Raw genomic sequence first — 27,043 nt, forward strand, 5'->3', positions numbered from 1 at the left:
CTCAAGCTGTTGAGGTTATTGGCTTTGAGCATACCACTCACCACCTCTGTGTCAACTTTCGTCATAAAAGAAACGAGGGCAACATACACCTCTTAAAGCTGTAGTATTATCACAAGTGGATGCAAAAGATCCCATGTGTGTTTTGAAAAAGAGCATTGGAGTAATTTATGGTGCCCTGAATAATATTTATCTCCCAGTCAACATCGCAAAAATAGACTATCTGATCATTATTGTTCCTGTATGTGAGAGGTTGGTATGCATAGGATTAGTTGCAGTTTTCCATAATTCCAACAGTGTCTATACCTCAAAAGTTATTGCTTTAAGATGTCTGGTGGTCTTGAAAGGTACTATATAATGCAAGTGTTTTTTTCCTTCCTTGAATGGCTGGAAAATCAAAGAGAAACAATAGATTTGAAAGGTCACCAAGTAGCAGTGAATGTTGGAAATGGAGAGCGATAGCCAGGAAAAAGGAAAAAGAGAAAATTGAAATAATCAGAATAGCCATTTGTCTTCCGAGAAAGAAAGCATAAGTTAGCAGAACAGTCAGAAGGTGAGAGGAAAAAGATAATTAGCACTAAAAGATAAGCTAGCGACAAAAAAACTTGTTTTAAAAAAAAAATTAATTCAATGCTTACATTTTTGGAAGTTTCAGCTACTCAGTTGGGTACCTCCCTGGTGAAATTAAACCTTAAGTTGTGGAGCTCTTAGGAAGACCATAGATACTGATATTAACCTAGAGATTTGGTAATTTGTGTTAATTTAGATATTTAAAAGAAAACATAAAAGTATTAAACCACAAGTTTGCATTATAACACAAACCCGATCTTTCTTTGTTTTAGGTACTCCAGAATTTATGGCTCCTGAGATGTATGAAGAAAAGTATGATGAATCTGTTGATGTTTATGCCTTTGGCATGTGTTTGTTGGAAATGGCCACCTCAGAATATCCATATTCAGAGTGCCATAATGCAGCCCAGATATATCGCAAAGTGACAAGTGTAAGTTGAAATGTATTTGGTTTTCAGTTTCATGAAATTAAGAATAACATTCCCGAAAGGAAACCATATTACAATATAAAACTATGATATTTAATGATATTTCAAAACATATAATCCTATCCTCCACAAAATTAGGAAAAAGCCTTTGCAATAGTAGTACACCTGTACATAAAAACCATGACAAATCCAAGCCAGGCTAATCATTTCAGAATATCAGCCCCCCCACAGTATACTCAATCATCAGTGATGGCAGGTGCTCAGCAATAAGCTGCTCAGTGATGACCAGTTTGGGTTCCACCAAGGCCATTCAACTCCTGAGCTCATTACAGCTCTGATTCAGACATAGTCAGAAGATCTGAACTCCAGAGGTGAGGTGAGAATAACAGCCCTTGCATTCGACAAAGTGCAGCTTCAAGGAATCCTAGCAAAACTGGAATCAATAGATAAACCCTCCACTGGTTTGAGTCATATCTGGCACATATGAAGATTTTGTCGTTGTTGGAAGTCAGTCAACTCAGCTCCAGGACATCTCTGCAGGAGTTCCTCAAGGTAGTGTTCTAAGCTCAGTCATTTTCAGCTGCTTCATTAATGGCCTGCCTTCCATCATCAGGTCAGAAGCAGGAATGTTTGCCAATGATTGCATAATGTTCAGTACTGTTTGTGAGCAGCAGTCCATATTCAAATATTACAAGATCTGAACAATATCCAGGCTTGGGCTGATCAGTGGCAAGTAACATTCGTGCCACACAAATGTCAGGCAATGACCACCTCCAAAAGCAACAATCTAACCTTGACATTCCGTAGTGTTACCATCACTAAATTCCTCCTCTATCAACGTTCTTGAGGTTACCATTGGCCAGAAACTCACTGGACTCGCCATATGAATACTGTGGCTACAAGAGCAGGTCAGAAGCTAGGAATAATGCGGCGAGTAACTCACCACCTGATTCCTGAAAGCTTGTCCACTGTCTACAAGGCAGTAGTCAGGAGTTTAATGGAATAGCCTCCAATTAGCTGGATGGGTGCAGCTCCAACAACACTCAAGAAACTTGACATCATCCAGGACAATGCAGCCCACTTGATTGGCACCACATCCACAAGCATCCACTCTCTCCACCATCAACACTCCAGTAGCAGTAGTGTGTACTACCTACAAGATGCACTGCAGAAAGCCATCAAGACTCCTAAGACAGCAGCTTCCAAACCCAAGACCACTTCCACGTGGATGGAGAAAGGCAGCAAATACTTGGGAACACCACCACTGCAAGTTCCTCTCCAAGCCACTCAACATCCTGACTGGGAAATGCATCACATTCCCTCACTGTTGCTTGGTCAAAATCCTGGATTTCCCTCCCAACAGCATTGTGGGTCAACCTGTAGCAGTTCAAGAAGACTGCTCACTACCACCTTCTCAAAGGCAACAAGGGATGGATAGTACATGCTGGCCCAGCCAGCAACACCCAAGATCCAAAAGTGATTTTAAAAAAACATGAAAGCACATCAGATCATTGGGATGTGAAGGAATTGCTTTGCTCTGAGATAATGAATGAAGGAGAATTGAGGTCTGAGACAGATCAGATAAGGTCTCATTGAATGCCGTTGCAGGCTTGAAGGGCTGAATGGCCTACTTCTGGCTCCTATGTTCTTAAGAGTAAAGTAAAATAGAAACAGAATGCTGCTAGTATAGAGCATGTCAAGCAGCACTTATGTAGAGATAATCAGAGTAAATGTTTTAGTTGAATTTCATTAGAACTGGAACAAGGTAAAGATGTGATGAAATTTTGAGCAAATTCAGTGACAGGGAAATGGGAGAGGTAGAGTGACGGTTACAAAAGGTGGGAAGCAGTAGAGATTCAATAACCAAGGCTCAAAGAAAAAGGCAGTGGTAATGTGAGAAGTATGGACACAAATGCTTTAGAGGAGGTGTGAATGTGTATAGAAGAATTGACACTGTCAGTTGTTGAAACATTAGTGACATTATGATCAGAAGTTGTTGAATTTAATGCTGAGTTCAGAAGGCCATAAAATACTTACTCAAAAGAGGAGATGGTGTTCCATAAAGCTCAAGTAAACTTGAGGAATAGTCGGGAGGGTCATGGATAGAAAAGTTGGAGTCGGGTAAATTATTAATTTTGCAGATGACACGTGCCCAGAGATGTGTTGTTTTGACCAGAAATGTGCTACAAAGTCCAGTCAATCTGTGTTTGGCCTCCCCAAATACAAGAGGCAATGAACACTTATCACAGCATATAAATTGAAAGAAATACAAGTACATTCCTATATTATCTAGGAGGAGGGTTTGGGGTCTGGATAATGGAAAAGGGAGGAGGAACAATGGTAGGTTTTGCACCTCCACTTCTGTGTATGGATGGTGCAGTTGGAAATAGTGGATTTCTTGGACCAGAATGTTGCAGTGGAAATGGACCTTCCAGAATGCTGAATCAGGGGAGGTGACCATGTGTTTGGGAGTGGCATCAAGCTGGAGGAAGTGGAAATGGCAGCAGTCCCATTGAATGTAGGAGCTGATGGTGGGTGGGCATTGAAAACAGGGAACACTCAGGAAAGGTTTATGAGAAGGGGAACGGGTAAAAGCATAAGGGAGAGTGCTGGAATGGACACGATCAGAGATCCCTGTCAGTCACATTGAAGGAGAATCCTTGGGAATGAGAACGCTCGTTGAATCAGGAACACTTATATGGAAGGTAGTATTATCAGAACAGATGTGATGGAGAGAGAGAATTTGGTATAATTGAATTAAGGCCTTGAAGGAATTGTTCAGGAGACAACCCACCCTCAGAAGTGGAAACAAAGAGAAAGGAATATTCTGAGATGGATCTTGTGAACACAAGAGGGTGGAAATCAGAAGCAAAGTTCATTTTTAAAATTTCCAGTTCAGATAAGAACTAGAAATGGCGCCAGTGCAGTTGGAAGATTTACAGATGGAAGTGTGAAGCGACTGGACATAGAGAGAAAGAAACCAGAATCAAATTAGGGAAAAATCAGTTCTGAGGCAGGAGCAGGCTGAAATGAAGGGTTGGCATTGTTAGTCCTATAGGCAGACTCCATTCTTATTTTGAAAGAACATGCACTGAGCAGATCATCCTACTCCCCTCCCGTACACATCTCTGCATCTATCTCCAGACCATTTTAGTGCTCAAGCCATTCCATTTTGAACAGCTCCTAACCAAGCAGTCAACTTTTTGTGTCTGTTATGTAGTTAAGTCCCAAAAACCATCTTAAGTGAACTTTAGGAGTTGTCCGTGGGAATTTATTCCTGACCTCCAAACACTTATTGTCACTCATCAGCAGAAACTAAGTACTGGGTCCCTGTGATCAATGCAGTGATAATCCCAAGTAGATGAGAAATGCATTATTAAGACATGCTAAGATTTCAGGAGGTATGTGGACATCTTAGAAAAAGCTAGAATTGTTATTTAGTTATCCTGGTTCTATCCTGTCTCATTCAAAATAATTACCTGTAAATAAGAGGCACTCTTTTACTACTTCACTGAAGGTTTGGCCTCCATTAAATATTTGGAGTGAGAGACTATATTCTAACAACTAGTTTAATTACTTATTCAATTATGAACCTTTTGAGTAAGTAACACTAAACAAGTCGGTTATTTCACTCTGGCTGAAAATGAATTCACTTTCAGCAAGTTTAGCTGTATTGTTAACAATAACAGGTAAATGTTAACACATGCTTTCTGTAACAGAATGGAAAGATATCCATGCTACATTATTAATGATTTCAAGCCAAGCATTCTCTTGTTAGTTGACCATTCAGACATTCCATAAACCAAAGAAAATTGCGAGCTTTGAAGTGTACAGGAAAAGGAAAGGCGTTTATTAAACAAAGATGGCATTCCCATTCAGGTCACATTTGTAAGCAATTGAATTAAATTGAGCAAAATCAAGATGGTACTTTTTAGAAAGATCTCCGTATAAATGGGGCAGTTGGTCCCCAGACTATATAAATCCTAAGGTTCTTGGGGAAATGAGATGAGATTTGGGCCATACAAGCTTCTTGCTCATGTTTTTAATAGTTCATAAGAGCCAGTGACTGTTGTTTCAAACTGGAAAGAGACTAATGTAGTTCTCATCTTTAAAAAATATTAAGTTAGATGGATCTGTATAACCATTCGCTTGATATTAGCAATGAGAGGACGCCTGAGGGGCTAATTATTTAATGCATTATGTGATTGCTGAGAAGGTCAGAACAAGAACAGTTAGTGTGGCTTCAGTGAAAGGGAATGTTGTCTGACTAATTTTGGTGTGTTGTTGAAGAGGGCACCAAAATAGTGAATTATGACAGGATGTCATTGTTTATCTAAAAGCTTTTATAAAGTACAGCATAAGAGACTTTTCAGCAAGTCTGGAAGCTCCGTTATTGCTGGCAATGTACTGTGCTAGATTGAGAATGGAATAAAACACTGTAAACATAAAATGGTCATGGGTAGGTTTAGATAGAAGAGCAACCAGTTACCAAAGGTGTCCTACAGGAATTATTATTCCTGATGAAGGGCTTTTAACCGAAACGTCGATTTATGTTTTTTTTTCCCCTGCTCCTCAGATGCTGCCTGACCTGCTGTGCTTTTCCAGCACCACTCTAATCTCGACCCTACGGGAATTATTATTGAGACCATTGCTTTTTACCAGTTTTATTGATGATCTAAGTATATGTTAGGGAATGGTCTGCAAATTTGCCAATGATAACTTACTTCAGGACCGCAGATGATGCTCAATTATTCCCAATCCATTTAATGCATCAGGGATTTGACGTGCAACTGGCACATAGTGTTGAATTTAGAAAATTGCAGTGTTGTGCATATGGGCTGTGTATGTTGAATATACATAATGCCCTTCAGGAAAAGAACCTACCACATACCATACTCGCCCCTGTCACCAGTTACCTCTCATGTTTTAGGATGATGGTGCAGGGAAAAGGCATTGAAGAGGATGTAGACAGTTAAACTTCTGCCCAAAGTTAAAGTTGGTCTTATTAGAAAAGGGAAAACAGACAATGTAACCTCTTGGTTGGGTGGGTCAAGGAGTAAGTTGCTGGTCTGCTCCTAAGATCGATCTCTCAAATGCTCTAAATGTTCACAAAAGTGTGGCTGCTGCAGATTATCTATAACAATTATTATCAAATTGTGCCAGGGCTGCTTAAGAGTCACAAAATGAACCGAGAACAAAAAAAAAGAAAATCGACATTTCCTCATTTTTCTGATTCAAGCTTTGTTACTTTATTTTCCCTATACTCCAGCCTTGATGATTTTTAGGCCAGACATGAGGGCTCAGTTATTTCATCCAGGTGACAAGTAGAATTCAATCGATACCTTTCCAGCTTTTATACGAAGTCTGAGTAACAATTGAACCCTTGATATTATTAAAGGCAATTCTGATGAGTGTTATGATGTGCAGCATGGTGTTAATTTTTGGAATTTATTCACAGCAATCTTCATGAAGTGCTGCTTTATAAAATTTAAAAAGAAACATAGAAAATAGGAGTAGGCCATTATGCCCTTTGAGTCTGCTCCACCATACAGTGTGATCGCAGGTGATCATCCAATTTAGCACAATGTTTGCACTTTCTGTCCTCTCCCTTTGAACCCTTTAGCTTTAAGAACTATATCAAACTCCTTCTTGAAATTCAATGTTTTGGCCTCCACCCCTTACTCTGGCAGAGCAACCACAGGTTCACCACTCTTTTTGGGTGAAGAAATTTCTCCTCATCTCAGTCCAAAATGACCTACCTCGTATCCTTAAATTGGGGCCTCATTGGATCCTTAAACTGAGACACTTAGAAAGTTACACTAAACATTATTGAAGGTGCTAATTATACGTCATGCTATTATTCAAATGTAGGCTAATTATCTCTCAATCCTATGTCATTCCTCTTTATGGCAATGTACCATAATCTCTGAGAGACAATAATACTGTGATTAAAGAAATTAATTAATGAGCCAAAAATTGATACTCAATTTCTTGGTCTGTGGAGATACCAGCTTTATATTTTTGTACTTCCTGTTGAAAGGATTTCCACTGCAATGATCAGTTTTGGTTAACTGGACCGTTGAGATATGGATAATGACTTCAGAATAGCACACTAGGACAACTGAGAAAGATCTATCTGGTTAAATATTGTTAACTGTTTTTGATCCCTGCAAAAAATGTCTTTTGAAAGTCTTCAAAAACTATCAGTTCAATAGTTAGGATTGGTATGGACACATCTGGGAAGCACAGCTTTGCTGATAACATCTGTTGTTCATTTGAGAATAAAAGGAACACTTTTTGAAGTCTGCCTATGATCTTTTTTCTGACTATACAATATGCACTTTGAGGGAAGGGGGTCATGTGAATCTGAGTGTGTTTTCTGGATCAATTAATTCAGCAACATAGTGATGTTTTGGTCCAATATTTTTTGTGGTGTTGTTCTGTGTATTTGTACAAAGATGTTTCAAGATTCTGGTATATGGCCAAAGTCAAAGTACCGCTAGTTAATGATGCTGAACTGTTTCAATGCTAATCTGATTATACATCTTTGACCTTCAAGATTTGTACTTGTGTTATATGGTCTGAGTTATTGAGAAGCAAAGGCAGTTAGGACCAATTTAATTTTCTTAAAAGCCACCAGCACTGGCTCAGACTGGAATAAATGAACATTGATATGCAATAAACAGTGTAACTGTAGCCCATTTCCATGATCCTTTTTGATTAGATTAGTCTGTAGGAAAATTTTGGAGGTTACATAATTGCTCATTTCCATTTGACTGACTGGTGAAACTGAGACTGCGTAAAGAGTTTAGTCCTGGTTTTACACCTGATGATTTGCAGAATTATGCTGGTTTACACTGAGGGTGACACTTGTTTCAGCATTTTTAGATAGTGTGGCAGTAACACTTGGTAGTAGGCAGCTCCTGTTTTAAGTTTCTTGCCTGGCAGCTTCATCAGGTTTGTGCCTTTTTAAGCAATAACCTGCTAAATTATATGTAACCACATAAAAAGACAAATCTGCAAGTAAGTACGTAATTTTCCATTCAAACCAAACTTTTGTCCATTTTGGAATTTTATTTCAGTTAATCAGTACGTGGTGTCTGGACACAACAGTAAATTGCTCACTTTCACCATGTAGTTTATAAGAAGTGCAGGGAAATAATTTAAATGTTCTTACCTCTGATAATGAGGTATTGTAAACACAAATAAAGTTGTGAGAATAGATTATGACTTTAATTGTAAAGTTATTAAACTTGTTTACTTTTTTTTCCTCTGAGATGTAATTCAATGCATACCATAAAAAAAGTTAGCCAGTTAATCATTACTACACATAACATTTTACACACTTGATTGCACTTTGCATTAGACTAAAGGCTACTGCATGGTATTCTTTTTTTTTCCCCTGTAGGGTGTTAAGCCAGCCAGCTTTAACAAAGTAAAAGTCCCAGAGCTGAAAGAGATTATTGAAGGATGTATACGCCAAAATAAAGATGAGAGGTAAGAATCTGATCGTTGTTTGTGTAGTGACATAGATTGACCATACAGTTAGATATGGATCATCGATGAACTCTATCAGTCCCATATGACCAGCTAGGATGTGGACAGTTTTTTAATTGCTTGACACTGAAAGTCAGGTGTAACAACTTTATATTGGTACTTATATAGATACTTCAGGCTGTTTCTGGTTGGTACTTAATACTTCTAAATGTCAATATTTAATTTGATTACTTCTCAATGAGTTGTTACATGATTATTATGCAAGATTTTTAAACAAATTAATCTTTTAACTATCACAATAGTTTTGTAAATAGATTCGCCCCACTGACTGGGTACACCCACAGTGTATCGTGGTGCATGTGATATTGAACTTTGGGCCACAAAATGATTGAGCTACACAACGTAACAGGTGTCTGCTTGCCCATTATAAGGAAATAAAGATCAGATGCTGAGATGGCATCAGGACAGGAGGGTGATCTAGTAGGGTAGTGTAATCGAACTGTTGGAAAAGGTAGGGCAGGCAGATTGAAAACTGTGTGATATAGTAACACCCACAGTTACTGTTAGGAATGGAATTCCAGAATTATGATCCAGTGACAATGAAGGAATGACTGCAAACTTCCAAGTCATGATGGTGAGTGGCTTGGAAAGGAATTTGCAAGTGTTACCATATATCTGCTGCTTTTGACCTTCTAGGTAGTAGGGGTCACAGGTTTGGAATATACTGGGGATTGGGAAGGATACTAGCCTGGCAGCAATCTGTGTAGTTTAGATATAGGCAAAGGCCTTTATACTGTAGCTGTATTCACTCCAAAACCAAAAAAGGTTTTGCAGAGAGGACTTAAAGCAGCCATTAAGTACCATTTTCAACTGTTTCAGACATGGGTCCTGGATGTCAGTTTATTTACTTACACTATTCTGGCAGGTGGTACATTTCTGACTCTTAATTCCTCTACACTTGCTGCAGTATTAGAGATGGAGTGGCCATTCACCACCAGAAGTTGTGTACTGCACAGTTGTATTTTTCCATGTCTTGCAGCAAGAGAACATGTCCACCATTTTAAAATGATTGTGCCTGAATCCCACCTGCCACCCCACTTGACATATAGGCAGTTGGAACACGCTAAACTCTGCACTGTGTACTAATTCATTCTGACTGCAATTCTAAGAAACCAGGTGTTCTATGAAAAGCAGCATTTCTGTCTTCCATGCCAAAACCGCACTTTGCTATTATAACTGCTTGATAAAAGACTTCTAATCTTTAATAGCTTGGCAACACATGCCATCACTGAAAACAACAACCACATTTGTGTGGCATGGTGGCTCAGTGGTTAGCACTGCTGCCTGGGTTCAATTCCAGCCTCTGGAGACTTCTGTGTGGATTTTGCATATTCTCCCCGTGTCTGTGTGGGTTTTTTCCTGTTGCTCCGGTTTCCTCCCACAGTCCAAAGATGTGCAAGTTAGGTACTATTGGCCATGCTAAATTGTCCATAGTGTTCTGGGATGTATAGGTTAGGTGCATTCGTCAGGGGAAATGTAAAGTAGTAGGGTAGGGAAATGGGTTGGGGTGAGATATTTCTTCTAAGGGACAGTTGGACTTGGGCCAAATGGCCTGTTTCCAGACTGTAGTGATTCTATGGCGCTATCCTCTCCCCAACAGATATTGTTTGCTGTATGGCCATAGTATTTTTAAATTAGTTGTAGGATGTGTACATTACTGACTAGGTTAGCCTGGAGAAGATAATAGCCTTCTTCAATTACTGCAGGCCTTGAGGTGTATGGACACTCGCAGTACTGTTAAGGAAGGAGTTCCTGGATTTTGACCAAACAACAGATCAGGTGTATAGTTTCAAGTCAGGATGGTGTGTGGCTTGGAGGGGAACTTGCAGATAGCAACGTTCCCATTCATCTACTGCTCTTGACCTTTTTTAAACAGCATAACTTTGGATGTTATCAAATCATGAATGCAGAGAAGGGATGTGAATGGGAGTCCAGTTTACTAGACTAGACAGGATTGAGGTTCACTAGGAGGAGCTTAGCAATTCTGGAGAGTGTGAAAACAGAAGTCCCCTGACCAGATGCGATTTATCCTAGGATTCTCTGGGAAGCCAGGGAGGAGATTGCAGAGTCTTTGGCATTGATCTTTATGTTGTCATTGTCTACAAGAATAGTACCAGAAGACTGGAGGATAGCAAATATTGTTCCCTTGTTCAAGAAGGGATGTAGAGACAACTCAGGTAATTCCAGACCAAGTTAAAAATCACACAACACCAAGTTATAGTCCAACTGGTTTATTTGCAAGGGTGGCACGGTGGCTCAGTGGTTAGCACTGCTACCTCATAGCACCAGGGTCCCAGGTTCAATTCCAGCCTCGGGTGACTGACTGTGTGGAGTTTGCACATTCACCCCGTGTCTGTGTGAATGTGCTTCATCCCACAATCCAAAGATGTGCAGGTCAGGTGATTGGCCATGCTAATTTGCCCATAGTGTTAGGTGCATTAGTCGGAGGGAAATGGGTCTGGGTCTGGGTGAGCTACTCTTCAGAGGGTCGGTGTGGACTGGTTGGGCCAAAGGGCCTGTTTCCACACTGTAGGGAATCTAATCTACTAGATTTCGGAGCGCTGCTTCTTCAGGTGGTTATAGACCAGTACACCTTACTTCGGTTGTGGGTAAAGTTTTGGAAAAGGTTATGAGAGATAGGATTTATAATCATCTAGAGAGGAATAGGTTGATTTGGGATAGACAGCATGGTTTTGTGAAGGGTAGTTTATGCCTCAAATGTTATTGAGTTCTTTTGAGCTGTTGACCAAACAGATGATGAGGGTAAAGCAGTTGATGTGGTGTATATGGATTTCAGTAAGGCGTTTGATAAGGTTCCCCACGATCGGCTACTGCACAAAATATGGAGGCATGGGATTAAGGGTGATTTAGCAGTTTGAATCAGAAATTGGCTAGTTGAAAAAAACAGCGGGTAGTGATTGATGGAAAATGTTCATCCTGGTGTTCAGTTACTAGTGGGGTACCGCAAGGATCTGTTTTGGAGCCACTGCTGTTTGTCATTTTTGTAAATGACCTAGCTGAGGGTGTAGAAGGATGGGTTAGTAAGTTTACGGATGACACTAAGGTCGGTGGAGTTGTAGATAGTGCTGAAGGATGTTGCAGGTTACAGAGGGATGTAGATAAGCTGCAGAGCTGAGCTGAGAGATGGCAAATGGAGTTTAATGTGGCAAAAATGTGAGTTGATTCACTTTGGAAGAGTAACAGGAATAAAGAGTACTGGGTTAATGGTAAGATTCTTTGTAGTGTAGAAGAACAAGAGATCTGTGTCCATGTACATAGTTCCCTGAAAGTTGCCACCCTGAAAGTTGATAAGGTTGTTAAGAAGGCATACAGTGTGTTAGCTTTTATTGGTAAAGGGATTGAATTTTGGAGCCATGAGGTCATGCAGCAGCTGTACAAAACTTTGGTGCGGCCGCACTTGGAATATTGTGTACAGTTCTGGTCACTGCATTATAGGAAGGATGTGGAAGCTTTTGGAAAGGGATCAGAGGAGATATACTAGGGTGTTGCCTGGGATGGAGGTAAGGTCTTATCAGGAAAGGTTGAGGGACTTGAGGCTGTTCTCATTCGAGAGAAGAAGGTTGAAAGAAGATTTAATTGATACATATCAGATAATCAGAGGGTTAGATAGGGTGGACAGTGACAGCCTTTTCCTCGGATGGTGACAGCTAGCACAAGGTGACATAGCTATAAATTGAGGGGTGATAGATGTAGGACAGATGTCAGAGGTAGTTTCTTTACTCAGAGTAGTAGGGGCATGTTACACAGTGCCTGCAATAGCAGTAGTCTTGCCCAGTTTAAAGGCATTTAAATAGTCATTGGATAAACATGTGGATAAAAATGGAATAGTGTAGGTTAGATAGACTTCAGATTGGTTTCACAGGTCGGCACAACATTGAGGGCCGAAGTGCTGTAATGTTCTATATATGGTGGCATTGTAAATAAATTAAAATGTTCCCTGATATTTCTATGGTAAATATATGCCCAGAAAGTGAATTCATTATGGGTCTTCTCAGCAAACTCGCAATTGCAATTCCAATTGGATAAATTGTATCGAGGAATACATAGTGTGTTGAACCCATCTTTCATAGACATGCTTGGTATCAGTACAACTTCAGAATTATGACATGTAATTTCTTTACATCCTTTGATTTTATTAATTTGTTAAGTAGCAAGTGTGTTTTTGCAGCCGGAATTACACAAACATGACATGTTGCTCAACCAAAACCTTTCCATCCACTCCCAAGCTGGGTTCCCATAATATAGTCGACTGTGTGGTACTGGAAAAGCACAGCAGGTCAGGCAGCATCTGAGGAGTAGGAGAATCGACGTTTCAGGCATAAGCCCTTCATCTTGATGAAGGGCTTCTGCCCAAAACATCGATTCTCCTGTTCCTCAAGTGCTGCCTGACCTGCTGTGCTTTTCCAGCACCACACACTCAACTCAGATCTCCAGCATCTGCAGTCCTCGCTTCCTCCTAGTTTATTTCCTTCCCATAATATAGCCAGCGAACTTGTGTTAAATTGGCGAATGATATCCAACTCCGCTTCCCAACCCCAACTTCACTCCTTCAGTAAACACTAAGTACTATGTTTCTCAATATCAAAATAATAATCAGACACCACTGTCTTTAATTTCCAGGTCCGTTAGCCAGCTTAATCCTAGCATCCTATTCTCTTTTTGAGCAGGTACACCATTCAGGATCTTCTTGACCACTCATTCTTTAAAGAGGATACTGGGGTGCATGTTGAGCTTGCAGAGGAAGATGATGGAGCAAAATCTGCCCTAAAACTTTGGCTCCGCATGGATGACTCAAAGAAACTCCATGGCAAATACAAAGACAACAAAGCCATAGAGTTTCTTTTTGAATTGTATAAGGATGTTTCAGAAGAAGTGGCACAGGAAATGGTAAAATTCCCACTATTTACATACATGCATAGCTGATGTGTATTGCTGAAGGCAATACAAGTTTTCTTTGTAAGTTTTGCAATAATGCAACCAAAGTATTTGATTACATTTGATCCTATCTTTGATATATTATCATTTAATGCAATATTGAAAATAACCCTAACAACCAGTTTATTGTTGAATTTAAACATGAATCTTGGGCCAGTGTTCTTGAAATTGCTCTTGCTTGAAAAAAAAGACTTGAAATAATTAGCAAATGATCCCCTCCCTACTTCATTCTGTCTTTTAGCTTTACTTAAAAAATTTCCTCAAAAGGAAAAGGATTTGGGTTTTGGCAAAATTATGACAGACACAATTTATAAATTGAAATTTCCAATAATTGGGTCTTCAGTTGGCAAGTCACTTGCGCAAGATCATATTCGCTTATTCCATGTGCCAGTACTACTGACAGTGACTAGTCTGAGTCTTTCTTCAGCTAACAGGATCGACATCTGACTGCAGATGGGAAAGCTAAATGGTTGTTCGTCTTGAATTCTATGACCAAAGGCAAGCCTGATCCATAGTGCCATGTTCACCACCACAGAGCATAGAGACAGGCTATGAATCCACGCCAGCTGGAATAGACATTGAACCATGTGCTGTTGGCTCAATTCTGCTTCATAAGGACTGACCTTTTTGATGTTTATAAAATCATGAGGTGCATGGATAGGATGAATAGCCAGGGAGGAGAGTCCAAAGCTAGAAGACATAGGTTTAAGGTGAGAAGGGAAAATTTTAAAAGGAATCTGAGGGGCAGCTTGTTCATGCAGAGGGTGGTTGTATTTGGATCGAGCTGCCAGAGGAGATGGTGGAGGTGGATAAAATTACAACATTTAAAAGGCAACTGGATGGCTCTGTGAATAGGAAAGGTTTTGAGGAATAAAAGCTAAATGTTGGCAAATGCAACGAGATCAGTTGAGGATATCTGGTTGACATGGACAAGTTGGAGCAAAGGGTCTGTCACCATGCTGTATAACTATGATTCTATGAGTCTAGTAGTATCCAGCTAGCTCAACCAACTAGCCACTGTGCCACAAGAATTCCAAAGCTAGCTTTTCCAACTTTTTTTTATGCCTAGATGATAGCATTTTAGAATAATAATTATTCTATCAGCAACTCTCAGTTTTAGTATTCTTCAACACATATTTGCCTCTATTTTATTAAAATGCTAAAATCTTGGTATAATTCTGATCTAAATGTAATTGAGAAAGTTACAAACCATCTCTGCAGTTGGTGCCACCCAAAACGAAGTTTGTGAAGCATGACTAGTTCCGGACATCAAAATTCTCTCAACAGAACAAAATCAGAGCCAGTGTCAAGCTAGTCTTGGAAATAAATTTTAAAGGCCTCAGAATGAAGACCCTATAAAAGAGAGCCACTCTCAGGCCATTAGTCCAGAAATCAGATATAGGATTTCATGTTTTATAGCAATAAATTCAAGCTCAAAGTGGTAGAGTAAGATCATGAGGAAACTGAATTTTATTATACATTTTCTAATGGGCCCTAACTAAAGCTCTGTGACTGGATTGAATTTGCCCTTTTTTTTCAAGACAGCCTCTTCATGGGAGATACTCGATGCTGGTCTTTGGACAGATTTAATTTGATTCTAAAGAAAGAAGTAGCATTTGGACAGATGGTATCTACAATTTGTGTATAATTTATTTGTCAAGTGGATTATGTGGATACTGTTTTGGATATGTAAACAAATCATGAAGATTAAGTGTTCTAACAGGATGGTACCACAGTTGACAGGGCTAACAATCCAAGTGCATTTATAATTTTTGAAGGCTGAATTTGTAAATGATTAATATCATCATGAATAAATATTGAGGTTTACTTTAAAATCCACAGGATGAGTGATACCTACATATCCATGGGAACCATTATCACTGAATACAGCAGATGTAGAATCCTAGTCATTCTCCATTTTGCCAATACAGGGACTTCAAACAATGTATTACGTGTCCAAATTGGCTAACTGAACAATTACTGAGAATTGAGCTTGAAACCAGACATTGTGTCTGAGCAGTTTGATACCAATGATATGTCTCTTTTTATTCAGTTTTTTGCCAATTTTCTGTCATAAAGACACAAATATTTGCAATGGCATTGCTCTATAGTCACTGACTGTCCTCACACTAATTTCCCAAATGGTCTGTCTCTGTGAGTTTAGGCACTTGTGATGGTTATCCATCAAATTTGAATCCGGCTGTTCAATATATGTATCTCAGCTGATCCCAGCTTGATCTTTACATAATTATCAACATAGATGCCTTCCAACTGCACTTATACAAGCATCAGAAAGTAGGACTTTTTTTTGCCCCTTCCCTAACCCAAGGGTACTGGAGCCTGCTGTAATTTCTAAGATGAGATATACTGACTCAACAGAAATTGCAGGTAAAATTCTGATATTTGAAAGACATTTGGACTGAGGTACAGGGATAGGAAGGGTTTAGAGGGATATGGGCCAAATGCAGGTAGATGGGGCTAGTTTAGATTTGGAAACCTGGTCGGCATGGATGACTCCGACCATGTAGTCACGCTGCACACTAAACCATTGGAATAGCTACAAAGTGGAAAAACAGTACATTTTCATCTTGGAGTCTTGCCTTATTGAGTACCAGCCTAGAGAGCAGAAACCTTCTGAATCTTGTGACAAATATTACAATGTTGATGATCTCCATTTATTTCAAATATTCATATATTATCTATTTACTGAAGACAGAGGACAAGTTAGATTATCCATTTACAGCTGTTGAAAAAAGGATCCAAGTAATATTAACAGATACAGTCAATTAAAGAGATTCAGAGAAGTGTTGTTACAGTGAACATATGATGTGTGATCACACGGTTGAATGCATTTTAGAAACAACATGCAAGAGGAGATGTGGTATGTTGCTGTACGATCAAAGGTATGCACTTGTGAAATTAATTTTTCTTCCATAGAATATTCTTCTGCCACTTTTGAATGTGTGGTGCACCTCTTTTTTTTTAGGTAACATTGGGTTTTGTGTGTGAGGCTGACTATAAATTAGTTGCAAAGGCCATCAGAGATCGTGTGACTGAGGTAAAAAGAAAACGTGAAAGAAACCAACGCATGCAAGAGGAACTGAAGAAGAAAGAGCAAGAGAAAAAGAAAAAAATTTATGAGCTCTTAGAAGAGCTAAAGGTACCTCAAGACACAACAGAGAGTGCAGCTGGAGCGACTCCACTCTCGCGGTCTCCAGCGCCCACAGGCCCCACAGAGATCCTGCTGAATCCTTCATTTCTACCTGAGCCTGAGGAACCAGAGGCTGATCAACATCAGACATTTCGTTATAGGAATACCAACTATTCTTCAGCTACATGTAAGACTGAATTAAAATAAGTAAATCAGTTACAAAGCCAGGTTCTGTGCTCCTAATTAAGTAGGACAACTGGAATAGCCTCCCCTTGTGCTTAAATTCTCGACTAGTTATATGGGCTTCATTCAAATCTATGTGGATTCAATCTGAGACATATGGAGGATGAAATTTACCTTGGACTGGGATGTCAAACAAGTAGTATAATGTGCAGACAATTGTACAGTCTGCCTAATATTCAATTCAGACATAATGCTATGCCAATGGTATTTCATTTCTAAATAATGCTTAGCATCCAAAAGTAGATGGTTAAGCATCTCTTAATTCTGAGTTAATTAATAAGCACCAACTGAATTGTGTTTTCCTGAACTATTAGCCCTCATTTCTTAGTATTTTCCAGGCTTTGTTAGACTAGTATCAGTAATGTAGCTCCATGCTATTTTTTTTCAATATCCTTGTCCAGTCCCACATGGATCAATAAGAGATCAGGAACTAGCTGTGTAGAAGATGTTTATTTGCAGTTTGAAGTAATTTCCAAAGCTGGTTTTAAACCACAGATATGTATACATAAGTTTGCTGATTAATTGCATAAATGTATTTGCCAGGAAAATGTCAACGCTATGATTAAAGTAGCACAAAGAGATCAAAGAGAAGTTTGTGGATACTTTTCTCTTCCTATCTGTTCTAGGAAAACATCTTTAAAAAGAAAATGTGTTTCCATGTATACTGTCATAAAGCCAAATCAGTGCAGAATCTTGCTTTTCTAATGTACTGTGTAAGAAATACATACAGTTCTGTAATTTCATGCTTGAGCATTCCTGATATTAGCCAAACCATCTAAGTAATAGTTCACAGGATTCAAATTGTTTGATTTCTGGTTTATCTAATTTGATGACATTGGCAAGACATATACTTTGATATATCTCTCATTCCCTTTCCATAATATTTTCAGTCGATTACAAACCCATTTTCTAAAGAATTAACAACTGTGTATATGTTGATAGATTTTCACCATTTTGATACACTAAATGATAGCATCATTATAGTTTTAAAACATTTTCACTTCCACTGATTTTAATGCTGAATAATATGTTAATAGGTGTACCAGTGAAATTCATTTAGATAATAGCAGAATTTTTATTGTATTCTCAGTTTGCAAAGTAGTGCAGGAAGAATGAAATTGATTTTGTTAAGGTCACATGAAACCAATTATATCCCTTTTTTTCTCTACTTCTGATTTAGCTGATTGTGAGACTGATGGTTATCTAAGTTCTTCTGGGTTCTTGGACTCGAATGATAATTTGCAAATGGCTGGCCAGTTAACTCCTAAATCTGGAACTGGACTCCAGTTTCCAGCAGTAAGTATAGCCGTAAGCTTGTGGATGCTTTGCAGACAGCATCAAATTTTATGAAATTAATATAGTTCTCTGATCTAATTATGGGATTAGCACTTAAGGACATGGTGATATCATTTTATCAATTTATGCCATTGTGTTTGGGCAAATTTTGGCAATATGGAGAAGCTTGTTCTCAAGTTGCAGTGTGGTAGGATAGTGTTTATGGGATATTGGAGAGTCACTTCCAAACTAGTTTCTCCAACAAATCTGTCTTTCAGTTTGCACACCTTCTCAATTTTGACTATTGAGTAGATGTATCTATTAAATATTCTTGTCATTTGATTTTGAACTCATGAAATAAATATTACAGGATCACATATTGCAAGTTAATAAATTGTTCGATTTACTATTTGGTTTGCATTCATGGGGTAATGTACTTCAATTTCAAAAGGGATCGCTTTCTTAATTATATTCACAATGAACAATTACAATGAACAATTTCTTTAAAAACTGAGATGAAGTAAGTAGTGATTAGATCTTACCATGTTTTCAAAGATTTCAGAAGTTCAAATATCATAGAAAGAAGGAAATACTATTATAGCTATGCAGTTTTATACTTCAAGTGTCCTCAGGAGCTGGTGGCCTTATGGTATTATCGCTAGACCCAGGTAATGTTCTAGGTTTCAATCCCACCATGGCAGAATTTGAATTCAATAGAAAGTCCACTGATGACTGTGAATTGATTGTTGGAACAACCAGATCCCGCATCTCGTCCACATCCTGAACCTCTGCCCTCAAACCCCAGCCCTCCAACCGTAACAAGGACAGAACGCCCCCTGGTGCTCACCTTCCACCCTACAAACCTTCGCATAAACCAAATCATCCGCCGACATTTCCGCCACCTCCAAAAAGACCCCACCACCAGGGATATATTTCCCTCCCCACCCCTTTCCGCCTTTCGCAAAGACCGTTCCCTCCGCGACTACCTGGTCAGGTCCACACCCCCTACGACCCACCCTCCCATTCTGGCACTTTCCCCTGTCACCGCAGGAACTGTAAAACCTGTGCCCACACCACTTCCCTCACCTCTATCCAAGGCCCTAAAGGAGCCTTCCACATCCATCAAAGTTTTACCTGCACATCCACTAATATCATTTATTGTATCCATTGCACCCGATGTGGTCTCCTCTACATTGGGGAGACTGGGCGCCTCCTAGCAGAGCGCTTTAGGGAACATCTCCGAGACACCCGCACCAATCAACCAAACCGCCCCATGGCCCAACATTGCAACTCCCTCTCCCACTCTGCCGAGGGCATGGAGGTCCTGGGCCTCCTTCACCGCCGCTCCCTCACCACCAGACGCCTGGAGGAAGAACGCCTCATCTTCTGCCTCGGAATACTTCAATCCCAGGGCATCAATGTGGACTTCAACAGCTTCCTCATTTTCCCCTTCCCCCACCTCATCCTAGTTTCAAACTTCCAGCTCAGCACTGTCTCCTTGACTTGTCTGACCTGCCTATCTCCTTTTCCACCTATCCACTCCACCCTCTCCTCTTTGACCTATCACCTTCATCTCCTCCCCCACTCACCCATTGTACTCTATGCTACTCTCTCCCCACCCCCACCCTCCTCTAGCTTATCTCTCCACGCTTCAGGCTCACTGCCTTTATTCCTGATGAAGGGCTTTTGCCCGAAATGTCGATTTTGCTGCTCGTTGGATGCTGCCTGAACTGCTGTGCTCTTCCAGCACCACTAATCCAGTGTTAGAAAAACCCATCTGGTTCACTAATATCCTTTTGGGGATGGAAACTGCTGTCCTTACCTGGTCTGACCTACATGTGACTCCACCTACAGCAATGTGATTGAATCTCAACTACCCTAAGGGCAATAAATACTGGCCTGGCCAGTGACGCCCACAACTAGTGAATGATTTGCTTTTTAAAAAGGAACACTTTTTTTATAGAACAAGACCATTTGATTGCAAAACATGAGAATGCAGAATAAATGAAAACTATATTTGAAAAGAATAGACTTTGAAAGTTCTGAGCTCTCAAGCTGTTGATTTGAAGGAAATTTATGAAACCAGGTTTGAGCTGCATGATTAAGGAGGCAGTTATATAAAAAAGAAACATGATGGGAAAGAGGTCAGAATCAAAAGGAATATTCATTAATGAAACAAAGAGTTGGAAGAAAATGGAAGAGACATACTCATGATGTTGGTGGGAGGACATATAGTGTCAGATCATCAAGAGCTTTGAAAATATTCAAGGCAATAATTTAGATTGTTCAAGGGCCGTTCTCAAGTACATGACGTACATCAATGGTTGAATAGCCATGCCAAAAATTGTTGCCTAATATTGTTTAGGCTAGAGCTTCTGGATTAATGGAAAATGAAACAGTAAAACATGTTCTATAAATTTGCAAACTTTGATTTAACAGGGTGAACTCTGTAGTAACGTAATCCTTGGTTTAATAATTTACAGGATAACTATTACAGGATAAAAATGTTGGAAACAGCCTGGATTGTATTTGGGCTTAATGTTCATCTTTCCCACTGGGGGCAATAAACTGTTCGAGACAAGAGAACTGATCTGTAAAATTTATCTGATTTTTAGTTCATTCAATTGACTGAAACTTTAGCCAGGTGTATAACAGAAGAGTGATCCCTTCTCCTCCACCAGATTAATGTTTAGTTCTTTAGTTTCTGATCACTGAAACAATCTTTAGTCAGTGTTTATTATGTTGCATAACATTTATTCCATTTTGCATCTTTCAATTGCAGAGTATTGCTGTGACTATCCCCTCAAAGCATCATTTGTCACTTCACAGTGGGCTAAATTCACCAGTTGACAGGTAAATCAAAATGACTATGATTAATTGATGATCCCATTTTTCATTCAAACCTTTAATCCAATTGTATCTCTGTTTTGAAAGTTTTATGCATCTGAATCATTAACTCAGTTATAACTATCAATTAGAATTTTAAAAAAGTGTAGGACATTATTATAGAATGTGTTTTGATTTTCTTTTCCCCAAGATGTGTTTATTCTTCCATTGGCATTTAAATTTGCCCATCATTAGTCTGTGTAACTTTCACTAATTCTTATCTTGACCACAATATGTAATCTTTCAAAGAGGTAGAGACATCCTTATCAAAAAGAGGAGAAGATATGATCGTGTTTTTGTTTATGGAGTCACGAGAAAATTCTTGTATGATCATAAAGAATTTATTATATTTCATTAAATACCAACCTGTTCTGCAGTAATTTGTATTTGCAGTGTTTACATTAAAAAATTCTTTGTCAATAAGTAACAAAGTGAAAAAGAGACCAATTTTTGGGATGTCTTATGCTCCGTAAAGAATTAAATAACTAGATTGCGAGAAAGAATTAAAGTTCCACAATCGCTTTGAAATGTCACATCGATTGTTAGGTTTCAATAACATTTGAACAGTCTCATGAGTCATCGAAAACCGTACAGATTTTACAATTTGGCTGTAAAAATTATTTTATAGCTCCTTTATCTTTTTTAGTTGATCATATGACGTATACAGTATTAACCAGCTATCTTACCCTCTTTGTCTGTAGTTGTGGCTCTAGTTTGTTTCATTGCACCTTGCCAGCATTTGTGGAGCTATGTTATTTTTGGCAGTTATATTCCAGAAAGAAGCCCTTGAGATGAGAACCTACGTACATAATCATTGTGCTAAACCACCGCCTTTTTAAACAAGAGTCCAGTGATTTGGAATTGCTTTAAAAAATTATAAACTTTGTCTCAGATCAGTAATGCATACAGAAATTAAATGGATCAATACTTCTCTTAAAATGGAATTACTACTTTCTCATAGTGAAAACGTTAAACTCTAACCCTCCATTATTTTCTTAACTTGTAAAACAAATGATGCATTATCATCTGTTTCAGAAACTACACTATGCAACGCATTTTTTCTCACTAGTAGATTATAACTGAAAAGTTGATCAAGTTGATGGAAATCCAACAATGTATTTCATAATGTTAGCTCTATTTTCTGTTCTGGTTGGTTTTATGCAGCTATGCCTCAGATGTTGCTTCTGGAATGAGTGATGGATATGAAGGTCTATCTGCAGGAGAAGGATCAACAAAACTGCCAGTGAAGCGCATCTCGAGCAAACTCATTCGTAGGCGCGGTCGATCCAGGCTACGAATTCTTAATGTAAGCATATCTTAATTCAGATCATTGGTTACTGCGCAGTACAAGAAATTGCATCACAGTTGCTAAGTGAAGATCCATTTCTCTCCAATCTTTATTTTCCTGCACATTCTCACAAAGTTCTTCCCTTCATAATGTGCTACAATGTTTGTTTACTCAAACTGAAAGAAAGAACTTTGGCTGTAAATTAGAATTATATAATCTCTAGACACACTTTCAGGGATGTTACAATGGAACAATACCAACAATAGATTTAGAGGAGATTGTGGATTATTGGTAATATCACTGGACTAATATTCCCGTGATCCTCATTAGTTCTTTGGAGTCATGGATTCAAACCCTACTGCAGTTGCTGGTGGAATTTAAATCCAAGTAGGGACAACAATGTTCATAAAAATATTTTAGAAGGAAATCAGTTATCCTTATCTGGTCTGGCCTACATGTGACTCTTGTGATTGAGGTGGTTGAGTCTTAATTGTCTCTGAAATGGCCTAACAAGCCACTCCATCCCTGGGTAATTCCAAATGGGCAACAAATTCTGGCCTTGACTTAAAGCCCACCTTCCAGAACGGGCAAAGAAAACAAACATGTAACTGGCCTGGCTGTATCGTTACACACAGTGACTGCACTTTGTGGACTTGCTGCATTGTGCTATTGAATGTAATTGATGAATGTTGTAGGAGTAGAAATCAGTAGGTATTGGAATCATTGAGATGGATTTTCCTCCCCTCAGAGCAGTGGGCTGCCCAGGGCGGTGCAACCAGTGCCAGGTCTCCACCCACATTATTCAGTTGAAGTCTAAAAAGCAATCCAGCATTGATCTTTGAGCCTGTTGTTTTGGGTATGCACTTGCCTCCGTGATGTTGATCATAGTCTCCAGAAACAGGCCTCCATGTATTTCCAGCCTCGAATGGTCCATACCCCCTGATGTTTGAAATGTGAAAATAGGCCATTGGGTCATTTACTGCCCCTATTGCAGTGGTACTCCAGTCAATGCAGCTTAGTACAAGTCTTTAGATGGGTAGACCAACTTTTGGTGATATGCAAATTAGGGTCTGAAAAATTACACTGCAGTCTTGACAACAATCTCCAAGTTAAAAATTTAATATCTCACACCAGGTTATAGTCCAATGGGTTTATTTGGAATTACTAGTTTTGGAGTGCTGCTCTTTCATTAAGTAGAGATCTTTAGCTATAAATTCTGTGTCTTATGATCCTGCTCCACAGCTACCTGATGAAGGAGCAGCACTCTGAAAGCTAGTACTTCCAAAGAAACCTGTTGGACTATAACCTGTTGTATGATTTTTAACTTTGCCCACCCCATTCCAACACCGGCACCTCCACATCTAAGTTAAAAATGCATTGAGTGTACACTATGCGCACACCTCCCATCGGTGCTGGTGTTCAGAGGCCAAAGTGCTGCTGACAATACCATCCCAATTGGGATTGCATCCATCTAGAGCCAGACTGTTGGCAGCATTCATATAGGAACTGGCCAGTATCACAACCTCCCAGTCATAAAGCAAAAGTGGAATACCAACTTGGTTAGTCCATGTTGACAGATCAAAAGAAGTCGAGCCCAAACCTCAAAAGTAACTCAGGCCTCACAGCGGCCACAGTGACTGGTGAAAGGTAGATTCTGCCTTTCAAAATCATGAGTGACCTGGACAGAGCAAATAGGGAGAAAACATTCCTACTTGCAAAAGATTCAAGCATGAGATTGCACAGATTTTAAGTAATTGTAAATGAAATGTGATTGGAGAAGTCTTTTTCACAAAACAAATTTTTTAGGGTCTGGACTGCACTGCCTGAGGCCGGTTAAGTGAAAGCATTAAGAAGGGATTTGAATGATTATTTGAAATGGAATAATGTGCAGAGTTATAGGAAGAATGACATCTCACTTAAGTAAGAGATTCTTACTCTGAAAGCTGATGCATAAGTGTCAAATGGCCTCATTCTGTGCTGCAACAGTTCTGTGATTTTATCCTTGTTATTACTGAACTTAAAATTGGCCACCTCTTGCTTTTAGCTCTAGCTTTTGTTTTGTTTAATATTTAGTTTTTAATAGTGTAGATCACAAGGGGAATGCCTGCAATTTTTACTGATAATGTGGATCGTGCTAGCTTTTGCTGTCATAGCTACTGCATACTATTGGTTAACAGTTTTCCTTCCTGCTGCAGATCTCAGACAAAGGAGATCGGGTTGTAGAGTGCCAACTCCAGACACACAACAACAAAATGGTAACGTTCAAGTTCGATTTGGAAGGAGACTCCCCTGAAGATATTGCTGCAGTTATGGTAGGTAAAACATGAGAGAGATCCTCTTCCTCAGGAAACTTTAGGCATGGAATCTCTTTTTGCAAATGGCAAAAGAGCAACAGTTCCAAAAGTGTGGGCTGAGGCCTGGTCCAAAATGCATGCCATAACATACAACACAATGGCCAAGGCCAAGAAAATAGGCCAGACCTATAAACCATCTCACAACCAAACCAGCTCCTGTGTGCAGGGCACAAATTGTCATCAACACAGACAACAATAATATTCCAATAGAAGCACTATTTATGTTACTGTTGATTTAGTTCAATATTCCTCACTTTGGACAGCCTGGGGATTGCCATTGAACAGGAATTGAAATGGACCAGTGATTAACAAACTCAGATGCATGCATCTCTGCAGCGAGTAACTCGTCTTCTGTGTCCCCAGTGCTTGTCCACCATTTACAAAACACAAGTCAGGAGGGTAATGGAATACTCTCCTCTTGCGTGGATGGGTGCAGCTCCAACAACATTCAAGAAGGTCAAAACCATCCAGGTCTAAGCAGTCTGTTCGATTGACACCCTATCCAACATCTTCAACATTCAGTACCTCCACCGTTGACACAGTGGCAGTAGTGTGTACCAGCTGCAAGATGCACTGCAGCATCTCACAAAGACTCCTTCAACAGCACCTTCCAAACCCATAACCTCTGCCCCCTAGAAGGGGAAGGATAGGAGATGCATGGGAACATCATCATTTGCAAGTTCCTATCCATGCCACATGCTATCCTAATTTGGAAATATATCCCTATTCCTTCACTGTTACTGGGTACATACCCTGACCCACTTTCCAACAGCACTTTTTGATTGTTCCTGCACTTGAGAACAGCAGACATTCACCATCTTCTTCAGAGTAATTAGGGATGAACAACAAATGCTGGTCTAGCCAGTAATGCCCACATTCTTTTGCATGATTGCATCAGCTTTTGTACAATGAAAATAACATGCCAAACTTTGAATCAATTGTTTGAATTTGATGCAAAATGAGACTCATTCTTTTATGAAGTAAAGAGAAAGCTATATTTCCTGAAGCAAATTCCATGAGATTATCAAACAAACCAATATGTCTGCTAATCAGATGATCAAGGTGTCAGGTTACACTGGTTAAATAGAATATTTAGCATGTAATAAGTCTGAAATTGTAGGGCTCTCCAAAATATGGTGATACTTCCTTTAACTTTGTTATGAATGATTAATCCACACTGAAGTACTGTGAACTGATTATGCTATGGAATTTCCAGATCAATAGGGAGTTCATTCTACTGTCAGAGCAGGATGGTTTTGTCAGCAAGCTGCAAGAAATCATACACAAAGCAGAAGCTGTGTTAAAGAAGGATATTCAAGGGGATCCTAGCACTGACAAAGTTAGTAAGCAGTCAAATACTCCCAGTTCACATGAGTCTCAGGTAAGAAATGCTGTAAATATGATATTTTTCTCAAACTAAGAAACTATTGTAGTAGCCCATCCTCTTTATCTCTCTACCATTTGAGTGTTATCATACCTTGTAAACAAACTTAGTGGTACATTTATTAACAGATGTAAGAGAGAGTACAGATATAACACTCCACTTTATATCACCAGAAAGGTTTTGTGTTAACTTTCAAATCTTATTTTTTGCAAAATATTATTAGTAATAAAATCATTAGGCTGAAAGTTACTATTGCCAATACTGGTGGATCAATGCTTGAAGTATATGTTACATTAAATATGCATTAAAATAATAGACAGGAATGCCATATGAATGCAGTCAGTCCAGTATTACTAGCAAGAGTACTTTATAGCTTAGTACATTTGATAGTATGGCTGGAAACTTGTGTGTACATGTAATCTGTAAACTGAACAGTAAACACTATAATGCTAATGTGGTTCCAGGCAGTTGAAAAGTAATTATCATATTAAAGTGATGCTGCCTGGGTGCTTTCATTTATAATATTAAATTCCATAAGTACTTTCTTTTTGTAACCCAAGTAAGAAAAGAACAATTGCCTGTTTATAAATCTGGTGACATGTGATCATGAGTTTTTTTTCCACAGCGTGAAGAAAGGTTAAACCAGCCACCCCATCCCACATTATTATCTTCAGCAGGAGCAGGTAAGTAACACAATTAATGCCTTTTGTTTCTGTATCACGGTATTGACTTTTGCATCAATTAAACCTTTAATAGTGGCATTTGTGCTGAATGATGGATAGTTCTGTGTTTGTGGACTTGTATCCAATAGGAACTAGTTTGAATATTCAAACACAATTCACAATAGGCCTTGTCAGCTACCTGAGAGATTTTGTTCTTTTAGTTGAGGCTGGATGTGAACTCTGATCTCCTGAATCAGTTCTCCTACCCCAAAAATTGCCTACTGCATAGAACA

The 27,043-nt window shown here is 39.1% G+C and overlaps 1 protein-coding gene across 3 annotated transcripts in view; it reads left to right on the forward strand.

The window, feature by feature from the left end:
• The window catches only part of wnk4a (WNK lysine deficient protein kinase 4a), a 75,913-nt gene that overhangs the window by 26,721 nt on the left and 22,149 nt on the right, over positions 1 to 27,043 (forward strand). For 2 of the 3 annotated variants that reach the window (XM_072561532.1, XM_072561530.1), the window contains exons 4-13: positions 840 to 997; positions 8,403 to 8,491; positions 13,237 to 13,459; positions 16,494 to 16,845; positions 18,082 to 18,197; positions 20,959 to 21,029; positions 22,227 to 22,368; positions 24,546 to 24,662; positions 25,921 to 26,085; positions 26,714 to 26,771. In XM_072561532.1, the coding sequence (XP_072417633.1) occupies positions 840 to 997; positions 8,403 to 8,491; positions 13,237 to 13,459; positions 16,494 to 16,845; positions 18,082 to 18,197; positions 20,959 to 21,029; positions 22,227 to 22,368; positions 24,546 to 24,662; positions 25,921 to 26,085; positions 26,714 to 26,771 (1,491 nt within the window). The remainder of the gene's footprint in view (positions 1 to 839; positions 998 to 8,402; positions 8,492 to 13,236; positions 13,460 to 16,493; positions 16,846 to 18,081; positions 18,198 to 20,958; positions 21,030 to 22,226; positions 22,369 to 24,545; positions 24,663 to 25,920; positions 26,086 to 26,713; positions 26,772 to 27,043) is intronic. The other variant, XM_072561531.1, reaches the window with a different exon arrangement.

The sequence above is a fragment of the Chiloscyllium punctatum genome, chromosome 42 (assembly GCF_047496795.1).
Source record: "Chiloscyllium punctatum isolate Juve2018m chromosome 42, sChiPun1.3, whole genome shotgun sequence".
NCBI lineage: Eukaryota > Metazoa > Chordata > Chondrichthyes > Orectolobiformes > Hemiscylliidae > Chiloscyllium > Chiloscyllium punctatum.